The 20,737-nt window shown below is 35.3% G+C and overlaps 1 gene segment (V, D, J or C); it reads right to left on the bottom strand.

Moving 5' to 3' along the window:
* Positions 1–2,365: 2,365 nt before the first annotated feature.
* LOC131982832 (immunoglobulin gamma-1 heavy chain-like) overlaps positions 2,366–20,737 on the bottom strand; it is a 47,801-nt gene continuing 29,429 nt past the window's right edge. Inside the window, 5 exon segments of the C gene segment in view lie at positions 2,366–2,883; positions 3,077–3,406; positions 3,511–3,837; positions 5,316–5,618; positions 7,642–7,695. Of these exon segments, the coding sequence occupies positions 2,495–2,883; positions 3,077–3,406; positions 3,511–3,837; positions 5,316–5,618; positions 7,642–7,695 (1,403 nt within the window).

Here is a 20,737-nt window from a genome sequence, read left to right as displayed (position 1 = left end):
CTGAAAATACATAAAAAACATAAAAAAATATGGATTAGTAATATTATATAACAAATGTATCGACATATGGCACAAACAGAACCAGAATAAATGGCTTCTGTTGTAGTTTGCTCTGCTTATTCGGTAAATTAATTCATGTTCAGGAATTTGAGAGAAAAATATATTTTTATACATCACCGCACATAATAACAGCAACACCTTCAAATGTAATTCAGTTTAATAGCCCTAAAACTTAAAATACGGAACTGAATGAATTAAAGTAACAATTTTGATATATGTTATGGAGTTGAAAACAAAAAGAGAAATGGTTATTTGTTTGTATTTATTATTGATTTATTCTTATTTTGTTACTTAAAAACAAATCTGAAAAATAATGTATTGTTAAACAGCACTATTAATGTCACAATTGTGGTATATGTTATGGAAAAAGGCAAATGGTTATTTGTTTTTATTTATTATTGATTTATTCTTATTTTGTTACTTAAAAACAAATCTGAAAAATAAGTTATTTTTAAACAGCACTATTAATGTCACAATTTTGATATATGTTATAGAGATGAAAACAAAAAGAGAAATGGTTATTTGTTTTTATTTATCATTGATTTATTCTTATTTTGTTACTTAAAAACAAATCTGACAAATAATTTATTGTTAAACAGAACTATTAATGTCACAATTTTGATAAATGTTGTGGAGATGCAAATTTGTGTTTCTGTAAGCAGAAAATGTGTCTAGTTTTTTTTATTTTAAAATAAGAAATATCATAAGCTTTAATACAATAAACGCCCATTTTATCGTATATATGTCACATCACAGATCTTTTCACAGAATTTTTTTTTTTTAAAACATCATAAATGTTTTCTATGTGGTCCACTTCGTCTGTGGTATATCTCCCATAATTTTCCTTTAAGGATAACTGGGTCTGGGTTCTTATGGGTTAAAATTATGTAAAAGATATAAAAAGAACTTCATTGAAGTTGTAATGTAATGTGATATTTACTGAGGTAGTTTTGATGTGATTACATTACAATGACTATTATAGTGTATTGTATGTATTTGAATACATAAAACATTTTACTCAGATGCCTTTGACTGGTTAATGGTTAAGATAAAATCTTTGCACAACTCTAAAATATAAATTCATGATTACCTTGAAAGCAGTGGTTCCAATGGTGAACAGCAGAGTGATGAGGAAGAGGATGATGAAGGTGAGGGCTGTGCTTCCCATATTATCTTCTTCTGCCTCTATGGCATCGTGCATTTGGATGGAGACTGAACAGATTACAGTAATTATTCAGTTAATACTTGGAGAAGAAACCCAGCTTTAAACAGTAGCTACTGAGACGACGAGCAAATTCTAATAAAGTCCTGTAATAGGGGTTATTTACTATATATCCTCACAGGTTGGAATGGACCTAATCAGTCATTAGTCTGGTCTTATTGCTTCTTACAGTATTTGTGTACCATAAGGCCTAATAGTTTTTTAAAATGTTAATTTTCTTGTTTATACACTGCAAAAAGAAGTGTGTCTAAAAACCAGATAAAAACACTAAATCTGAGGGAAATGATCTTGCTGCATGGACAGATAATTTCACTTGACAAGATTTCTTAAATTCAGATTGTTAAATCTAGAAATAAGCATGTTGAACTCTTAAAACAAGATAAATTATGTAACAATTCTAAATCTAAAGTTTTTTTTTTATCTTGGTAAGAAACAAATAATTGTCAGTGCACTCTGTTCGGGCCAGTTCATTGCTGCTTGCAGCTTTAATTGATCTTGTTTTAAGAGTTAATTTCTTATTTTAATCATACAACATGCTTATTTCTAGATTTAATAATCTTAATTTAAGAAATCTTGTCAAGTGAAATTATCTGTCCATGCAGCAAGATCATTTCCCTCAGATTTAGTGTTTTTATCTGGTTTTTAGACACCTTTTTTGCAGTGCAGTAGTCCTACATGATCCTGAATTGCTTTTGAAAGACCCCGGTATTGGCGTGGCATGCATGACTTGGCTTGTGAATCAGAAAATTAATATTTTGACTGAGACCAAAGAGCTAGAGTTGAATCATCTGTTGTGTGAGGGGTGCAAGACCCAGTAGAGGATACACACACATGCACAAAGACGAGTCACACCAACAGAGTTAATGCTCTGTCTACAAACAACAATGAACAAAACAAAAACTGGTAAAAGTTAGTGGGGGTTGGTGGTGTTATTCTAGTGAATAAAATATGATTTTTGCTATATTGTTACCAAACATGCTGACACCTCATTTGTGTTGTGTTAGGACAGCAGTGGGACATTTAACTCACAAGAAACATGCAGCTCAAACATTGGTTAAATAAAGACATGAACAGCATGCGACATACATCAACAGAGTGCTTTTTTTATTTTTATTTTTAAATCTGCATTAAAAAGACAAACACAATGTCATCACAAGCAACAAACATTAAACAATAAAGAGCAGAAGACACAGAGACACACAGGGACATCTACTAGGCCTTGCACGTTTCAGGCATGTTCATGCTGAGGTTGACCATGTTGGTTTGTTGAGATGTTCTGTACCCGATGGACCTGACAATCGCTCTAGTTGTGTTGGCCACAGACTCATGGGAAACTACACAGCTATACACCACGTCATTGTCTTTCCATTGCTCAAGGGTGAGAGATAACTGTCCATAAGCAGAATAGGGTGCTTTGCTTCCTACAGGCTTTGTGGTGTGGAACTCATATTCTGAGCTCGCTCTCTCGTCATTGACAAGCCAAGACACCAAAACCTCCTTAGGGTAGAAGTCTTTCACATAGCAAGTCAGGGTCACCTTGTTTTCTTTAGTATGTTCTAGTGGAGGTAGCATAAACACTGAAGGACGCTGAATCCGTCCTCCTGCAAGCATGAGAGAATAATTAGGGATCCTGGCACAGAGACAAGTACTTGCAGTACTGTAGGAAATCTCTACTACTAGAGATACTAAATAATAGAGTTAGAAATACAATCATATTGTGTTTGATGGCAGGGTAAGAGGATTTAAACACAGGTTTTCAGTGCACAGTTGCTATATTTTTTCCAAATTTCTTACCGTTCATCCTTTGGTAGGGTGTCTTCAATGGTTCAAGCAAATTTTGATCCTCAACAACGCAGTCAAACTGGTCCCCACGGATCCATTCTTCGTATGTGATGGGAAGTTTAGCCACGCCACCAGGTACACCTTCCTGTCCGTCTTTGGGCTTTATGACGTCTGCACCAACTATTTGTTTTCCATCAGCGCTCTGCCAGCGAATTTCAGTGACAGATGGTGTCTTTACAGTGACTTTGCATTGGACAGTTCCTTTGTGATTTAAAAACATATCCTCCAGTGATGGTTCTATGATGGTTACATCCACATCTGCAGTTGAGGGTTTTGGTGGACCTGGTGATTTATCAGTGAACAATTATTGAACAGAAAAATACAAATACAAGAATTGAAACTACATTTTATTGCAGTGTTTAAAGAAAAAGTAGCAATTTACTCACAAGGGCCAGATGATGAGACGGTTTTCTTCTCGAATGTTGCATTTTTTTTCCCCATAAACTGACATGCGAACAAGGCACCATCAGTCAACTCACTGGACTCTACTGTGATAAAACTTGCTGCATTGTAAAGTAAAGTTCCATTCTCATCCCTTCTTCCCTCTTTAGTTAGTGTGACCTCGCTTGGGTTGGAGATTTCCACTTCATTTTTCAGCCATTTGATCTCATATTGTTTTGGAGAAAAATCTTTGGCAAAGCAGGAAAGGGAAGTGTCTGGTCCCTCATCAGAGGAGGATGACACTTTAAGGGTTGGTGCCACATTATACTCAGCTGGAAAAAAAAAAGCATACACACAAATATATGTATGCGGAAGCAAGAAATAATATATGTAGATATATAAATATATATACAGAAGCAAAGGTGAACAATGTACTACATGTTTTGCAAATTGCACGCACAAATGGACACACATTTCTCAAATTAAAACTAACTGTAGTTTGGTACTAAATTTGGCAAAAATGAGTCAAAAAGAAAATCTGATTTATATATATATATATATATATAGATATAATATTAGAACAGCACTGCTCACTCATTGCTTCGGCATATACATTGACTGCTGGGGCAAGCTAACACAGATTTACTGTTAATTATCAATAGACAGTGAAAGTGGAGACAGACAGACAGCACAAACAAGATTCTGCAGATAGATGAAAAGAAGCAGAACACACTGAAATAATCAGTTTTTAGACAGGTGCAGAGGACATACAGCATATTTGTCAAGAATAAAATAGAGTGATTCAGCAGCTGAGCTTCAGCCTTCTCATTCCACCTCACTGCACTAATGATTATAACATCAAAAATATTATTGACTGCTTCAAACTATTTTGTTTAGTAACGGTAAATTTAGTAAATATTATATATCTGTGCTCTCCGATGAGTTGATGTTCCTATGAAATAACAGATTGGAGAATATTTGTCTCTTAAACGGTACACCAATTGATTTCTCTTTTTTTAATTCAGTTCACATGTTTCAACATAAGCTCTCGTAATATACCTTGGGAAAACCCACCAAACCAACTTAGAGCTTCGCTTTTATATTATCATATCAATATCACTTATTTTTGACTGTATTATTTTTTTAAATTATTATTATTATATTATTCAATTTTTTTCATCCTTTAGTTTTTTTTCCACAAAATTTGTATTACTTATTTTGGACTGTATTATTATTTTTTTTAAATTATCATTATTATGTTATTCAATTTTTTGTCATCCTTTAGTTTTTTTCCACAAAACTTTGTATCACTTATTTTTGACTGTATTATTATTTTTTTAATTATCATTATTATAATATTCAATTTTGTTTCATCCTTTAGTTTTTTCCACAAAACTTTGTATCACTTATTTTTGACTGTATTATTATTTTTTAATTATTATTATTATTATTATATTATTCAATTTTTTGTCCTCCTTTAGTTTTTTACCCCACAAAACTTTGTAACTTGTAAAATAACTTAAGTAAAATAAGTAGTAATGACTTTAAGTATCCTAGTACAAGTGAAGTCCTTTGTTCACTGCAATGTAAAGCCTTCTTACACCTTAATTTACTGGCATTTAAGTATGACATTATCAGTTATTTTTACCATTTTTTTTGTATAATTAATACTTTCAACGAAAAAAAATTAAATTGTTGCAGAATATTTATATATAATAAAATATGTTAACAGCTCCAAAATGTAAAACTGCTAGATTTCAAATCAACTGCTTTAAAAAATAGGCAGTTGTATATGACTTTGCAGACTTACGTGTTTTTCGAATATCAACCTGTGATTGTCCCGCTGTATTTCCCGCAACACATCGGAAAGTTTGCATCTGGTCCCATTCCTGTCTCGGTATTTTGATTTGGCTGATTCCAGTGTACAGGTTGTTTTTCTGTGTCGGAGGGTACTGGACGAAGTCTGTCAAGGCAGTCCCGCCTTTGCTCCATGTGTAGGTCAGTGCGGAGGGTGTGAAGTCGGTGGCAAGGCAGCCAAGAGTGATTGTTGTTCCAGTCCCAGAATCACATTGCTTCAGAGGCCACACAGTTGGCGCAACTGGAGTTACGGGGGCTAAGAAAGGGGGGAAAATAGTGTTATTAAAATACAAAAAAAAATTAAGTCTAATAGACATTCCTTACCAAGCATTAATGAATTTATTTCGAAGACTTACCCCACTCAATATATATATATACAGTATATATGGGACGAATAAGGGTTGGCAAATGGTGTAACGACAACAGAATGATAAATATTAAATACTATATCCACCTACTGTGTATTTAAGTGGCATTATACATATAATTACTTCGTTTTAAAAAACATTGAATGATTTTTTTTTTTTAGTATTTCTACATTCAAACATTTCGTCAATATTGAGCAGAACATATTCTAAAAACAACCTTTTTTTTTTTCTAAAGTTTTGACAAATTATGTACAATTTGTTATATACCAATGTGTTGCAAATTAAACGTGGATTGTATTTTTTTCTCATTTTAATTCACATTTATTTTCCTGTATATAATCAGATTTAATGGGAAATTGAATTTGAATGAATTTGAAGAATGAAGGTCGGTTACCATCCATTAACTAAGTTGGTGGCAGACATATTCTTACAAAAATGCGTTGCATTTGGTTAAATTCAGTAACTATGTTTGAGATTAAAACCGCGTTCTTACCTGATGAAACAGTAACCGATGTACCCTTTCCCCAGTAGTCAAAAGCCTCATAGTAGCACAGTGCTGAATCTACTTAGCTGTTAGCATGAAAACGTTACATCTTATGGCGAGCGCAAAAATCCTGCTTTGACATTTAATTATTGCCACTATTTTATAAAATCCATTTAAATGACCTTAAAGACAGTAGCCTCAAATATCCATCATTGTGTCTTACAGACAGACGGCATCTAATTTTTTACAGTCCATTTTTAACTCAACGGCTTTAATTTCAAAGTGAGACTTGACTTGTTAAGAAGTTTTCAATTTAAACACATTTTGCAGTCAGAAACATACCCCGCTGTAACTTTAAATGGTAAAAATCTTACCTGATGACACTGTTACCATTGTGCCTTTTCCCCAGTAGTCAAAAGCAGCATAGCACAGTGCTGAATCTACTTAACTCTCAGTATGAAAATGCTTCATCTTATGGTGAGCGCAAATAGTCAGCTTTAACATTTCATTATTCACACTCATTTTTTATAATCCATTTAAATGACCCTAAAGACAGTAGCCTCAAATATCCACCATTGCGTCTGACTGAGAATATGGCTGTTTGATATCTTACAGTACATTCTATATTGAAATGCTTTACTTTTGGACTTACTGAGAAGTTAAATTTAAACATAAAATTTAGCAGTCTGAAACATACACAGCTTTAGATTTAAATCGTACAAATCTTACCTGAAGACACGGTTACCATCGTGCCTTTTCCCCAGTAGTCGAAAGCCCAGTTGTCACAGTTAAGAGAGTCAATGCAGACTTCTCACAAAAACTCATTACTGTAATACACCATTACTTCATGTCTTACAGTTTGGTTTCAGCAACAGTTAAAATGAGCTTAAATACACATCTGGTAAAAGACTTGCTTTCAAATTGAAATTATAATTTCTAAACATTTCACAAATCCTTTGTCAGGCTACAGCACACTGTCGGCTGCCTAATCACTGGTTTACAGTTGTGACTACACGAAAATGTTAATAAATATTTTAGTAATGTGATTAGGAATTTCATTCTCTAATCAGAAGTGTGAAGATTACATACCTGAAGTGACGGTGACTGTGGTCCCTTTTCCCCAGTAGTCAAAAGCGTAGTCACAGTTCAACATATTAATAAGCTCCACATACAAAAACCTGTTCCCTGCACAATCTACCTTCTGACACTTTTTCCTTCACTTTTGCAAATAAAAATTCAGAAAATGGAACAAACGTGATTTTAACGACCAAAGTTTAAATTGAGGGTAATAACTGGAACACTCTTAACATACAATATCCTTGAATTGAATGGACTGTGTAATTTCACAACTGGATTTCTCAGAAAATTGCTTTTCTGTTTTTAAATCAAAACATGTACAATAGAGAAAGAAAATAAGAATGGCTTACCTGATGTGACTGTCACCATTGTGCCTTTCCCCCAGTAGTCAAAAGCATTGTCACAGTGTATTATGCCAACACATCCAACATACTAAAACAAGCTGATGCCAACAAAGACCAAATCTGCTATATTCTACAATTTAATTATTTGATTTTAAATACAACGATAAAAAAGCTTATTTTACCTGTTGTGACGGTCACCATTGTCCCTTTTCCCCAGTAGTCAAAGTAGTCGTCACAGTGACAGACTACGATTGCTCTTTCGTACAAAAATATTTTTCACCTACTACCATCTAATAAACCATTGGACTTATTTGGAAAACTACTGTATACGTCTACATTTACCCACATCTATTTGCTGCAGATTTTAGCCTTGTTGAAGTGCATGAATGTAGTCAAAAAACAGAAAAATATAGAATTTGCTTTGTGTGAAATATATTCGATTATTACTTACCAGAAGTTACTGTGACTTGCGTCCCTTTCCCCCAGTAGTCAAAAGCACCGTCACAGTGTAATAAGTCAACATACCCAACATACAAAAACTAGCACCTTTAAGATGCCCTTGATGAGATCTAAATATGTTATATTAAACAGTGTAACTTTTACAATTTCAACATGAGGACAAAAAAAGATCTTTTACCTGTTGTGACGGTCACCATAGTTCCTTTTCCCCAGTAGTCAAAGTAGTAGTCACAGTGACAGATTTCAATCGCACATTAGTGCAAAAAGCATTTACACCTTCTACTATCCAATAAATCATTGTTCTTATTTCCAAAGCTGCTTTATATCCCTGATATTAACCATGATGTGTTGTTTTTTTGTTTTTTTACTGCAGATTACATCACAGTTCAAGTGCAGTATAAACCAACATAAATGTAATAATAAAACAGAAATTATAAAATTGTCTTACTCAAAATATATTTGATTGTGACTTACCAGAAGTTACTGTGACTTGTGTTCCTTTCCCCCAGTAGTCGAAGTAGCTGTCACAGTGATATATTGTACTCTGCTTCTAATACAAATACTAAAAATGTTGATTAAATCAAGAATAGCATAACTGTTGCACTGACAAAGTAATTCCCACTGTACTGTTTATTAACCACTTCCCTTGAGATATTCATTTCCTGTGGTCTGGGTTGTATAAAATAATGTGTGTTTTTCAACGGTTAGTCAACACTTCCTCTATTTCACATCCTCCTGCCAACTCCAGTTCCTGTAGCATGGACTTGATTCAGCCAAACTACTGTCAAGCTTGATACAAGTTGATGACACAGAGATAACCCCGTATTATTCGTCCTTTTATTGAGATTTGGAGGTTCTGGGCAGTAGATGTTTAGGGGCTGGGGATCTGAAGATTAATTTGAGATGCAGCCTAGCACTGTGTCAAGTTGTTCTGCTCAAAAATCTCTAATAAAAATGACTCAATTAATGATTTAATTAAATAAACCTATTAAGGTGTATAAGGGTTCAGAACATAAATGTATGGCTTTCTGAAATCCATTTCCATGTTCAACTATGTCCCATAAGTTGTTGCAGCAATTTTTGGGTTGATACCATTCGTTACACACATTTGGTGCTGAATTAGGCATTTTTTTAAATATCAAGAATGGATAAAAATGATCAAAAACCCCTCCAGAATATGACATCAATACACCAAGAGATTTGGAACAAGACAGAAAAATCCATGCTGTGATTTGGTTTAAAAAACTTTGTTGATTTTGAAGATTTCCATATTTTCAGGATGGCGAGCACTGCTGTTATCTAAGCTGCTTAGAAACCCCATGATTGTCAACGTACCTGGGAAAGCTACACATCCTCTGAATGCTCTAGGTCTCTAGTTTGTGGTTTTAACATTGCATGAGGCTGTGATTATCCTAGAGGTCACAGCAGGTTATTTTATATTGTGAGGTCAATTTATGTAAAAGCCTGTTAAGGGACCGCAGTATGCAGAAATACTCACGTACAGTAGGGGAAAATAGCACATTTTAGTGCATAAGAAAAAAAAGAATGTGTTTTTTTTAAACTGCATGTTATCAGCATGAGGTAGACATCTAGGGGGGTCTGGTCCCTGTGTGAAAATGTTGTACATTTTTAAGTAAAATGCATTAATCTTTTGCACTTTGAGAGCTAAATGAGAGCAAACACCTCACATAACAATTTTCTCAGTCGAGAGATACTGTATTATAGAATCATTATTGTTATCCTGCTGTGACATTTTTTTTATTGCTGTCAACATGCTTTCCACTTGGACATGAAGTAGCCAGCCAATGTGGAAAAAATGGCTAGGGGGGTCCGGGAGCATGCCCCCCCACGGATAATTTTTTTCCCGTAAAAGCCCACATTTGGTGGCCTCTCACACATTCTAATGCCACTATTCCACCATATACACTGATCTTAATGATTGCATATTTTAATTAATCATTTTAAAGGAGAATAGGGGTTATTTTATGTTTTATTTAAGGCCTCTTATTTTGACAGTCTTCTTGAAAATGCTGTGGTGGATTCTGTTAACACTTTGTGCTCTTATTTCGAAAGCTGCATGTGTAGCGACATGTGTTTAGGAAGTCATTTGTCACAGATTATTATTTTGTGATTAAGGCCCCGTTTGCACGAGGATGCTTGTGGATAAAAACGACAATTTTTTTTATCAGAAGTGCCTTTCGTTTAGACAATGACAGTGTTTTGGGGCTTAAAAACGCAAAAATCTGAAACCACCCTCCAGAGTGGAAAACTTGAATACACTCCGCCGTAGCGTGTCCGTCTACACTGCCAAGATGGGACCTGGGAGATCTCGTCGTAGTAGCTGATTAAAATGCGTGGTGTGAAAACTTCCACATGCCCAAAGATGCTCTTTTTGCTTTAAGTGATGTCGCCTGGCATGATACCCAATCCAATTCCACACACTTTTGCGTCACCGTATGCACGCAGATTTCCTCCCAAAAACATTCGTCTAAGGAGGTCGGATCTTTCAAGTTCAATCGAACGCAGCAAGTAGTTAAGCTCCTAGCAACATTGTCAGCTAGCTTGGCTCGCTAATTTTACACACAGTGTCATTAACCTTACTTTGTTGGATTAGTTCTGAGTAGTGGTGAGAATACTAGTTGACAGGAACCATAGCTGCTAAATCTGGTTTGGGTTATCTCACCTAACAGCTAGACAATCGTTAGTTAGCTCATGTTTGCTAGCTAGAAGCTTAATTTGGAGCAGACATTTGTGTGTCTTTTGATCTTGAGATATTAAGTTGGGAGGGGGGTCTCCCACACTGTTAAATCCGCTCCTCTTGTTTTTCGAATTTTTGAAAAGGGGAAAAAACGACTCCTCCTGCTAAACTCTGAGGGTACCTGGTGTCAGACTGTTTCACTCAGAGCTCAAAGCTTGATGGACCTTCTTCTCCTGTTAACTGTTGCTTAAGGCTATGATTGGACGAGGAGCATTCGGGGTAGGAGTTTTGCGAACGTGGGCAGCTCGGTAAATTCAGTGCGTGGGCCGCCAGAGTCTAGGTAATTAATAGGAAACCCTGAGAGGAGACTTGTGGGAATCAAGAAATCATGACGTCAGAGGTCACATGACCGCTTTGAAAATCGTCATGCCAAACCCCCCCCCCCCCCCCTTGCGTTGCAGCGTTATTTTGCCAACTTCCTGACATGATTTCTGTTCGAATGCTAACAGGTTTCACTTTATTTTTTAAGCTGTGATCAAATAATAATGTTGGTAATTACATCAAATTAATTTTGTATATAATTTATACTCAGATTTCATTGTTGGTGGGTTTAAAACAAAATTCAAGTTGTTGTAACTTAAAAAACTTAGCTTGATAACTTAATTTTTCTCAACATTGACTTTACAAGTTTAAGTTCCCTCTCCTTTCCACACAACGTGCCTGGGCTAGTTCTGAGTAGAGACGGTGTGTTAGGAGGCTGAACAACCTTGATAAAGGCAACTTTTCATGGTGAGTAAAATTTAATTCTAATAGTTCTACTGAAGTATTGGGTTTACATTTGTTTCAGTGACTTTCATTCAGATAATAGCCAGTGTGCCCAGCAAGAGAGAGCTGTTGGGAAAAGGATTATTCACATTTAGCTCATTGCATGCGGCCGCCAGCTACATGCTAATGTTACCCATTGTCACAGCCACAATTTTAAAAAAAATTAAAATAAATTGTTCATTCACATGTATAGCTGTGTTGTTCCAAATTGTGGTTTGATGTTTCTGTGAGAGGAATCAAAGAAGTAAGCAAACTATTTCTTTTATTTTGTCTGCCTTTTTAAAATATATTAAGAAATATATTTTAGTCATGTGATTGCTGTTTAACCGTTTAACCACCAGCTACATTCTAATGTTACCCCACTGTCACAACCACAATTAATTTTTTGTTTTGTTTTTGTTGTATAGCTGTGTTGTTCCACTGAGGGCAAAGTGTGGTTTAATGTTTCTGTGAGAGGAATCAAAGAGGTAAGCAAACTATTTCTTTTATTTTGTCTGCCTGTTAAGAATCTGGAGAAAGATATTTTAGTCATGTGTTTGTAATAGCCATGTGACTGTAATGATGTAATCTTAAAATACTTTAGACAATCTAATCAGATTTACATTTTGTTAAATTTCCCATTGTTTTCAAAGATGGGTTTTGAGTGCAAACTGTAAATTTGAAACCTCCACACAAACTGGGTTGCTACGGCACTACAGGTTACGTCATGGCCACGGTGGGGAACGTCTGCCATGTATTCACCACAAGTGTTTTTGTTCATTTAAAACATGGGGTAGCCTTAGATCACATCTGTCAAGACAGCACTCAGAAACTCTCTCCTTCACTTGTCAGTGTTGTAAACCTGGAAGCGACTTTCATGGCCAAACTGGACCAGTGCACCCAGAAACTAATGGATGTGGTTTCATCAAGAGGAGGAGCTTCAGGAGCAAGGATCAAGCAGATTAAGGACATGCTTCTTGAGGTATGGTAATTATTTAGAGTTTGCCTCTTTTTTAAATGCACTCTTGTAGATGATACTAATTTGAATACTATATCCTAACACCATCACCACCCTTTTTTTCATACAGCACAACACAATTGAAATGAGGAGAGAAGTAGCCATCCGGTGCCTGGTTGTATACCTTGGAGAGAAAGAAGAGGAGAGTTTGGGGTAAGTAATGTAATATTATGAAATAGAGATAAATCCTTATTGAGCATAGTGTAAACGCAGATGCCGAAGATTGCAGTTCGATTTTTTTAAAAGGGAAATTCCGGCATAATCTTAACCCAGGGTCAAACACACTGGGCTGGGACACTATTTGTACTATAGTACTAGTAATACTGAAGTATGGTCCTTTTGTTAGCATGTAGCTATCAGTGGCTTATTTGATCTCAGACCCTAGGTTAAAATTAAGCTGGAAAAGTAAAATGTACGTCATACCATATCAGCATTGTAAATGGCTGTTAATAGCAATATAAAGGAAAAGATGAACACATGACTGTTTACTGGTTCAGTTATTTCATGCAACCTGAAAAGCATCAAGAAAATTATCATGATATACAAACAAACTGAAGGTCAATTGTAAAACATGGAAGACAATAATTCCCTCTTTTTTTGCTTTACAAGGACAATGAAGAGTTCGAGACCAGCTTTGAAAGTCACATGATGAAAATTTCCATCGGAGACAGGTCTACCCCTGGAACACTTGCAAAGTTCAATTGGCCTCTACTTGGCTTTTGCTGTTACAGTATTTATCCATGGAGACAGTGATTTTGAGGTGGTCATACTTATTTACGTTCAAAATAATAATAAAAAAAGAAGTTAATTGCAAAAGCAGTGGTTGAACTGTCTTTCTTGAAAAGCTACTACATTACCAAAAAAAAAAAAAAATCTGAAGAAAATCTAATTGGAGCAACAGATTTTTTTATATTGTTGCTACTTAAAAAGTTGTGTGCATTATTATTGTAATTAACTAGACAACCAATAAAATTACTTTATAATAATATGGTAAAGCCAGTTGGAGTAACTTAATTTTTATGAGTTATCAACTTAAAAACTTGCCTTTAGGCTAACTGTTATTAAGTAAGCTGTACTTAATAGAATATTTGACTGAAAAGGAAAAGCTATTTCGCCCAAAGTAATATAGTTTTTTGGTTCAATGTAATTTCAAATTAAGTTGTCACAACTAAGAAAGACTAATGGAAACTGTTGCGTTGATTTTTTGTTGAGTCTAAACATTTATTTTTAGAGTGTATCAAAGCCACTTCAGTCAGCCATACATCTAAGAATGACATGAAAAAACATTACAGCGACACTGCAGTACTCCTACGTGATTGTATTACAACTCGAGGGTGACGTTTCATCAGACCACTCAACTAACTGAATAACTATTCATTAAATAGCCATGAAACAGAGGCCTGCGCTCTCCAAGTGTCCACTTCCATACTTCCATTTGTACTCAGTGATAGCAGTATCAGTGTACTCTCGTTACAACATCACTTCCGGCATTTACGTACATTTATTTACTTTTTAAACTGTCTTTTATAATGCCTTACTAGTGGCCTAAATTAAATAAAACTTTGTAGCCTTTTTTTTTACAACTGTGAACCGTACGTGTATATATAATTGGGTGCGATTTTTAGAACGCTTCGCTCCACTCTGTACCACGAAATGCAAACTCTCATATAGGTCGTTAGTAGTGGTCAAACCAAACTGCTGAAACTCTTCAGAGTAGCTTCATGCATGGTCTAAGCCTATGGTTCATGTTGTAGCTTACTTAACTTAGTTTCAGCAAGACCATACTAGCAAGAAATCCACCAAATCAAAACCATGTCAATGCTGAGAGTGGGTGGTTGTGATGGAGATAAAAGTCACTTGCCAACAGTTTCAGCCATCTTTGAGTTTAATGTGCGATTGTTCACTGTGGGATGAACCTTCAACCTGTTTGTTTAGCTGTCGAGGCGGCTCTACGTATTTAACCTTTCATGTTAAACCGAGGGCAAACTGGACCCTACAGTGACTTACTTTTCACTTCTCAATGCACAAGCGATTTCAAATATCTCGAATTCTGGCCCTTCATGGCTCCTGAAATTATGCTTTTAAACCAAATTTCCAGCTTCCGGCTTTTTGAATTAACATTTTGGGATGTAGTGACTGTATCTATGTTATAATTTTATTTAATTAGTTGCATAATGTGTGTTACATTCACACTCATACAAGCATACTATTTGTTCTCCTCATACTCTGTATAAATTGGTATTATCCAATGGTTGGATTGGTTCAGACTGATGTAAACAAATGATATCTTTCAGAATTTAATTGTTTTATTTGTACATTATTTTCATGTTGAAAACAGACAAACCCAGTTTCTCTGCCCTGTTTTGTGTAATGTGTTATCACATCTGATCAGCACTGATGCCTGAGCCTTCAGTCTAAAGTTTCAGTTTGTTAACTGGATGCGGAAACACCTGTTGTGGTGAGGATTGTTTCCTCCGTGTTACATAAATATTAACCAATAGGAATGTTGATAAGCACAAGTCCAAAATGTGCAGACAATTTCATCTATCTTTTGACTACATGTCTGACTTTATTCGATTTGGGTTGCATTCATAAATGTGAATTTTAAATGAATATTGGATCCTTAATTTGTTACCATTAACTCAAATAAAAATAAAAACATGTGAATTAACCTGACAACAAATTATTTGTACTTATTACAAATTAAGATTGCCTTATCTTTCTTTGTATGTTCGTTAGGGATGCAATGGATCACAAAACTCACAGTTCAGCTCAGTGTCACGGTTTTGATTCATGGATCGGATATTTTTTGGGGTCAGCAAAAAAAGAGAAGGAAATAGAATATAAATGTGTTTCAATTTAATTCTAACAAACTCAAGATGTCCATCCAATATTAAAATTAAAGTATATAAAAACTAAATAAAGTGCAATAAAAACATGGACAGTAAATAGAAAATAGCCAGTGTATACAAATACAAATACAGTAAGTAAAAAAAAAAGAAAAAGAAAGCAAAGCTAAACATATATTATAATTTTTGATTCTTCTTTAGAAAGATAAGGATGTGTGAATTATCTCAGTATGTTGCCTGCCGTGGAGAACACTCTGGCTAGGAACAGACGTGCCAGCCACAGCAACGCAGCATCTGGCCATCATGGCAATGTGACGATATTTAAACTTGTTGATTTTCAACCATTGCCTACACACTGTAACAGTTTTGTCTACAACCCTTCTACCATGGTTATTGTAGCTAATAGGTATGCCAAAATGCTGCCATATATGCAATTAAGATAATGCAGGAGGCTTCTCAAGTTCTTCTCATAGACTGTATAAATAATGGATGTAGTCACCGTGACATCACCCATAGGTTTGTGGCCCGTTGGAAGCATCAAGTTCAACGTTACACTCGTCGCCATCTTGAGTCTCCATCTCCAGCCTCTCTACACCTCAACCTGACTGAGAGAAGCTGCTGCTAATTCATGTTAGCATTAACTGGAGCATTAACTGGGATGTTAGTTTTGGCTAGCAAAAAACTAAAACAAAATGTTTGTTACTGACCTCAGAAAACTGAACAGTGACTCCTTGGAGTGTCTGTTAGTCCAACCAAAGGCTGAACAATACAAAATGTCCTTTTTTATATCTATATAACGTTATATATAACTTTATTGACACGTTGCCGTGGATACGCATTGCTCTGCTTCTCTCCTGATGACGGCTCGCCTTGTTAGCCACCTGTCAATCAAAGGTAGCCACGCCCCAAATCATATGATTCTTTATCTTCTATATTCTTTTAAATGGGGCCATTATTTGTTTTGTTATTTATTAACATGAAATTGTCATAGTGTTGTGAGGTAATAAATCAAGTGAGTAGTTTTCTCATTTTGCACTGAAATTAATGGACAGAAATGTTTTTGCAGCCAAACTTAGCGCCCCCTGCTGGAATTTTCGGTAGAATGCAGCTTAAGGCACTTCCTGGTTTGCCTCCCTGCTCAGACCCGGAGGTTGCCGCCTGGTTCTTCTCCTCTGCTCGCCATGACTGCAACTCCCCTTGTCGGGATTCAACACGCGGTTCACATTAATGCCAAACAGTTGTCGCGATGCATTCAAGATGGCAGCCCGCAGCTACTGACAAGGAAGAGGTCTAGTCCGTCCAGGTTCGGCTTTGGTAGCCTGCCAAACGTTGGCAGCTGGGGATTTTCAGTCCGTGTTATATGTTGCAATGTTCGCTTCTCACCATTGGATTAATCCTCTTGCTCCAGAAAACTCCTGGTTTCATTCTCCGATGTCTGCCGGCAACCGGGAGGTAACGCCGCTGTCAAAACTGGTTGATTAGACGCCGGACACGGCACTTAGTTTGGGTTTTGGTTGACCAACTTTTATATCCAAAAAAAAATATTATTTTGTTTATTTATTGGGTACCTGAAGAGGACTATTTTTGGTTGAAAGAGAGAGACTATTTTTGTGTTTTGGTTGTTTGAATTATTATTATTATTATTATGGGACACTGAATTGTATAATATTGCAAATTCTGGTTTGTGTGTTTTGTGTTTAATGGGTCTCCTTTGAAAAATGGTCATACTTGATTTCTGGTTGTTAGTAGGGACCATGCATGGGTAGGCATGGGTCCTGTGTAAGTCTGACAAATCAAAATACAAAAGAAAAATTATCAGATTATCTCTGACTGGCACCCCGGCACTGTGGGGGGCGGTCCTTGCACCCCTAACGTTTGTCAATCTTTGCTGATACAAACCAATTGAAATTGCTTTCTGAGGTGTTATTGTATTTTTGTTATGTCAAGGTTAAACTGAAAAAACCTTTGTTTAAATACAATTTGCTCTTTGACAAAAATCCATTGAGTACCCTTAGACTCTCGTAATTTAAAACAACCAACCTCTTTCTACCTCTCTTTGCCTTGAGCCACAGTGGCTTTGTGCTTCACTTCAGGACAGGTTTTTTGTATGAGCACATATCACTGTGGTTAACCCCACACAGTGCCACATACTTGTACAAAAACCATTGCCTGTTTTCAAAAATGGCATTTGTCACTTTGGTGATGTTTAGGGATTTTTTTTTTGTCTGTTCACCAATTTGCTTCAGGCCTTTAAAAACCTGTTCATGGTCCCCAGATGATGCATCATCATGACTTTACCCGATTTTAATTTTAGGTGAACCTTCTATTGTGATAATTTATCTATTTGTATTTTGTCTTTGTACTCACCCCTGGCAAGAGCTTCATAATAATTATAATGGCATAATATAACAAACACAAACAAAAATATTGTTATTGAGCCATATTGTGCAAACCAAGGACAAATGATTAGGGTTTGACTGGTGTAAAAATGTTCAAACTGGTTTGATATTAAGCAAAAAACCAGACTGAATTGAATTAGAGTGTGGTAACTCCAGTCCAATTGGTGGACATACGCAGCATTCACTTCTCAGTGGAAGGAGGTTTTTGTAACAGGATGTATCACTGTGGGCGTTGCTATATGCACTGTGAAATACCTCCATACAAGAACTTGACCCTGCACACTGGCACATTTCAAACAAAAAACCTATTGTTATTGATCTACACTGTACAGTAAAACCATGAATAAACGACTCCAGCCTAATTTAATGACAAACATGTTGTTTTTTCAATATGTGAAATATATTATTTCTCAAAAAACAAAACTTTTGCTAAATTCTGAGGGTAAAAATAAGAAAAGCAAACATTTACACATAAAGGAAATGTCCACTTACATTATTAATTTCATATTACATTTCTTCAGTACAAATGCCAAATGAGTTCAGGGTTGGTTTTTGTGTTACCCTGTATCACTGTGGCTGCTGCTCCACACAGTGCCACATGCTCATCCAAAAACTTTTATTATATATATTTTGCAATATTTTGCACTCTTTGAGGGAGTACCTTTTTACAGTCTAACTATAAAATCATTATCTAAGTGTTTTTATTTTGCAGATATTTACATGACTTCCTATGTGCTTAGTAGATTATATCACTTTTAAGCTCATACTATTTCAGAATCTGTCAGCTATTGATCTGATGACGATTAAACCTCTAAATATTTCCGGGGTTCTGATGTATCTGGTGGGTAATGGCTATCTGGGTCAAGACTTCCTTCCATTAGAATTCTAGTCATTGTTTACAGTGCAAATAGCAACCTGAGATGTGAGAATGGAATTGGAGATGACATTTTGGCTAATATAAACAGTAGATATCTGCATATGAATGCAAATCAATAAAAAAAATCCTTTATTTTAGGTTATTTAAAAATATAATTTAAGTATATTTGGAAGATACAAATACATTGATTGAAACAATAAGACTTACCAACAATAACAACTATATATATATATATATATATATATATATATATACATCCATGTGAAAAATGGATGTATAAAATGGATGTATAAAATGGAAAAATGGATGTATATGTATGTATGTTTATATATATATATATTTATATATATATATATATATATATATATATATATATATATATAAACAAGCTTTTATTGCACAATTAAACTATTATACAATGTACACATTCTAAGTTCCTTTTGTGTACAATGAGATATTGTTTGAAGAAATAAGGATTGTTCTGTCATTCATCTTTATAAATTGATCATTTTATTATTAATTTGACACAGGGGTCACAGCAGGGGCCAAGGGCTTCTTCACAGGGGCAGTGGCCCCTGTAGGCCCCTGTGTAGAACCGCCACTGCATCCATGCAAAAATTCTTTAAAAATAATTACTTAATAAATATTTTAGGAAAATAAAGTATAAGTTCAGAAGATGAATTTTATATTCAGTAGACTATTCTATTTCATTATCCTAAAAACCCAGAGTCTCCCCCATACCAGGATGGTTTGACCCAAAATAGTTTTTTTTTTCAAATGTTGGAATTTTTTTTGTGTCTATCAGTTCCAAAGTTTAATAAATCAGACACTGATGGCACAGCGCTCTGTTTTTAAGTCTTTTTTTTTTCAACCAAAAATGCTTTGCCCTGGTTAGGGGGTACTTGGCTGAAAAAATATTTCAACTTGTTTTCTGTGTCATCTGCATGCACAGCATTTCTTTGTCAGTGGAAGGACGTTTTTGTCATAGGATGTATCACTGTGGTTGCCATCCTGCACTCTGATATACATCCATACAAAAACTCCACCCTGCACAATGGCTGTCACAATGCACAAATACTGTCACTGTAACTATAGTGTTTTTAATGGGGCCGGGACTCGGTTAAAAAAATGTATCTAATTAATTAGTGGCTTTGTAATTAATTAATTAATCGAAATTAATAGAATTTTAATCGCATATAAATATTTGACCTGAGAACAGTGAGAAGTAATTTTTTTCACATGGATTTTTAGTATACCACTGAATAATGACTGAATACATAAGCTTAAGCAACAAAATATTGTTTGAGTCCAACAGACCAGTGCAATTTTTGCCATTAAGCATAAGCAATAGCATATTTAGAAATATAGTACATTTCAGAAATTCAGAATTTTTTAAGCTACCACACTAGCAGCTAGCTGCTATATGTTTTGCATTGAGGTGATACTTGAGGCTGGATGTGCTGCGGTGATATGTGAATTCCTTGTTGCATAGCAACACAACCATGCTCTTATCGATGCTTCCATCCGTTGGTTTTTTGTAACAAAATGTCCCATCATCCACAGGGCCAACCAAAGCGTCTCATCAGCTTCTTCCTTCATGTTCACTGTGGTTTGTTGTTGTCTGAACTCATGAACGCTAGTTGGTGCTCCAGTATAATCGGTCCGCCTGAAAATCATCCAGTGAGAAACGTTCCGCGGTGCAAAAATAAGTGTGATTAAAATGCGTCAATTTTTTTAACGCGTTAATTTTTGTGTCATTAATTAATCTTAATTAACGCGTCAAAGTCCCGGCCCTAGTTTTTAAAAATCGTTTAAAAATTAATGTTGGGATCTAATCACGTGAATGGAGTCAGCAGTGCAAAAGGGTTTTTTTTTCCCCAGTTATTAGGTTTTCAGTTATAAATACATTTTTGATCAAGTTGGTCAAGTTGAACAGAATCCTGAAGAGAGTTTCACAATTATGATACAATAAAACAAACATCTAATTATTCGCAAAGA

This window comes from Centropristis striata, chromosome 13 (assembly GCF_030273125.1).
Source record: "Centropristis striata isolate RG_2023a ecotype Rhode Island chromosome 13, C.striata_1.0, whole genome shotgun sequence".
Lineage (NCBI taxonomy): Eukaryota > Metazoa > Chordata > Actinopteri > Perciformes > Serranidae > Centropristis > Centropristis striata.
The sequence above is the reverse complement of the archived record's forward strand: the minus strand, read 5'-3'. Positions and strand labels throughout refer to the sequence as shown.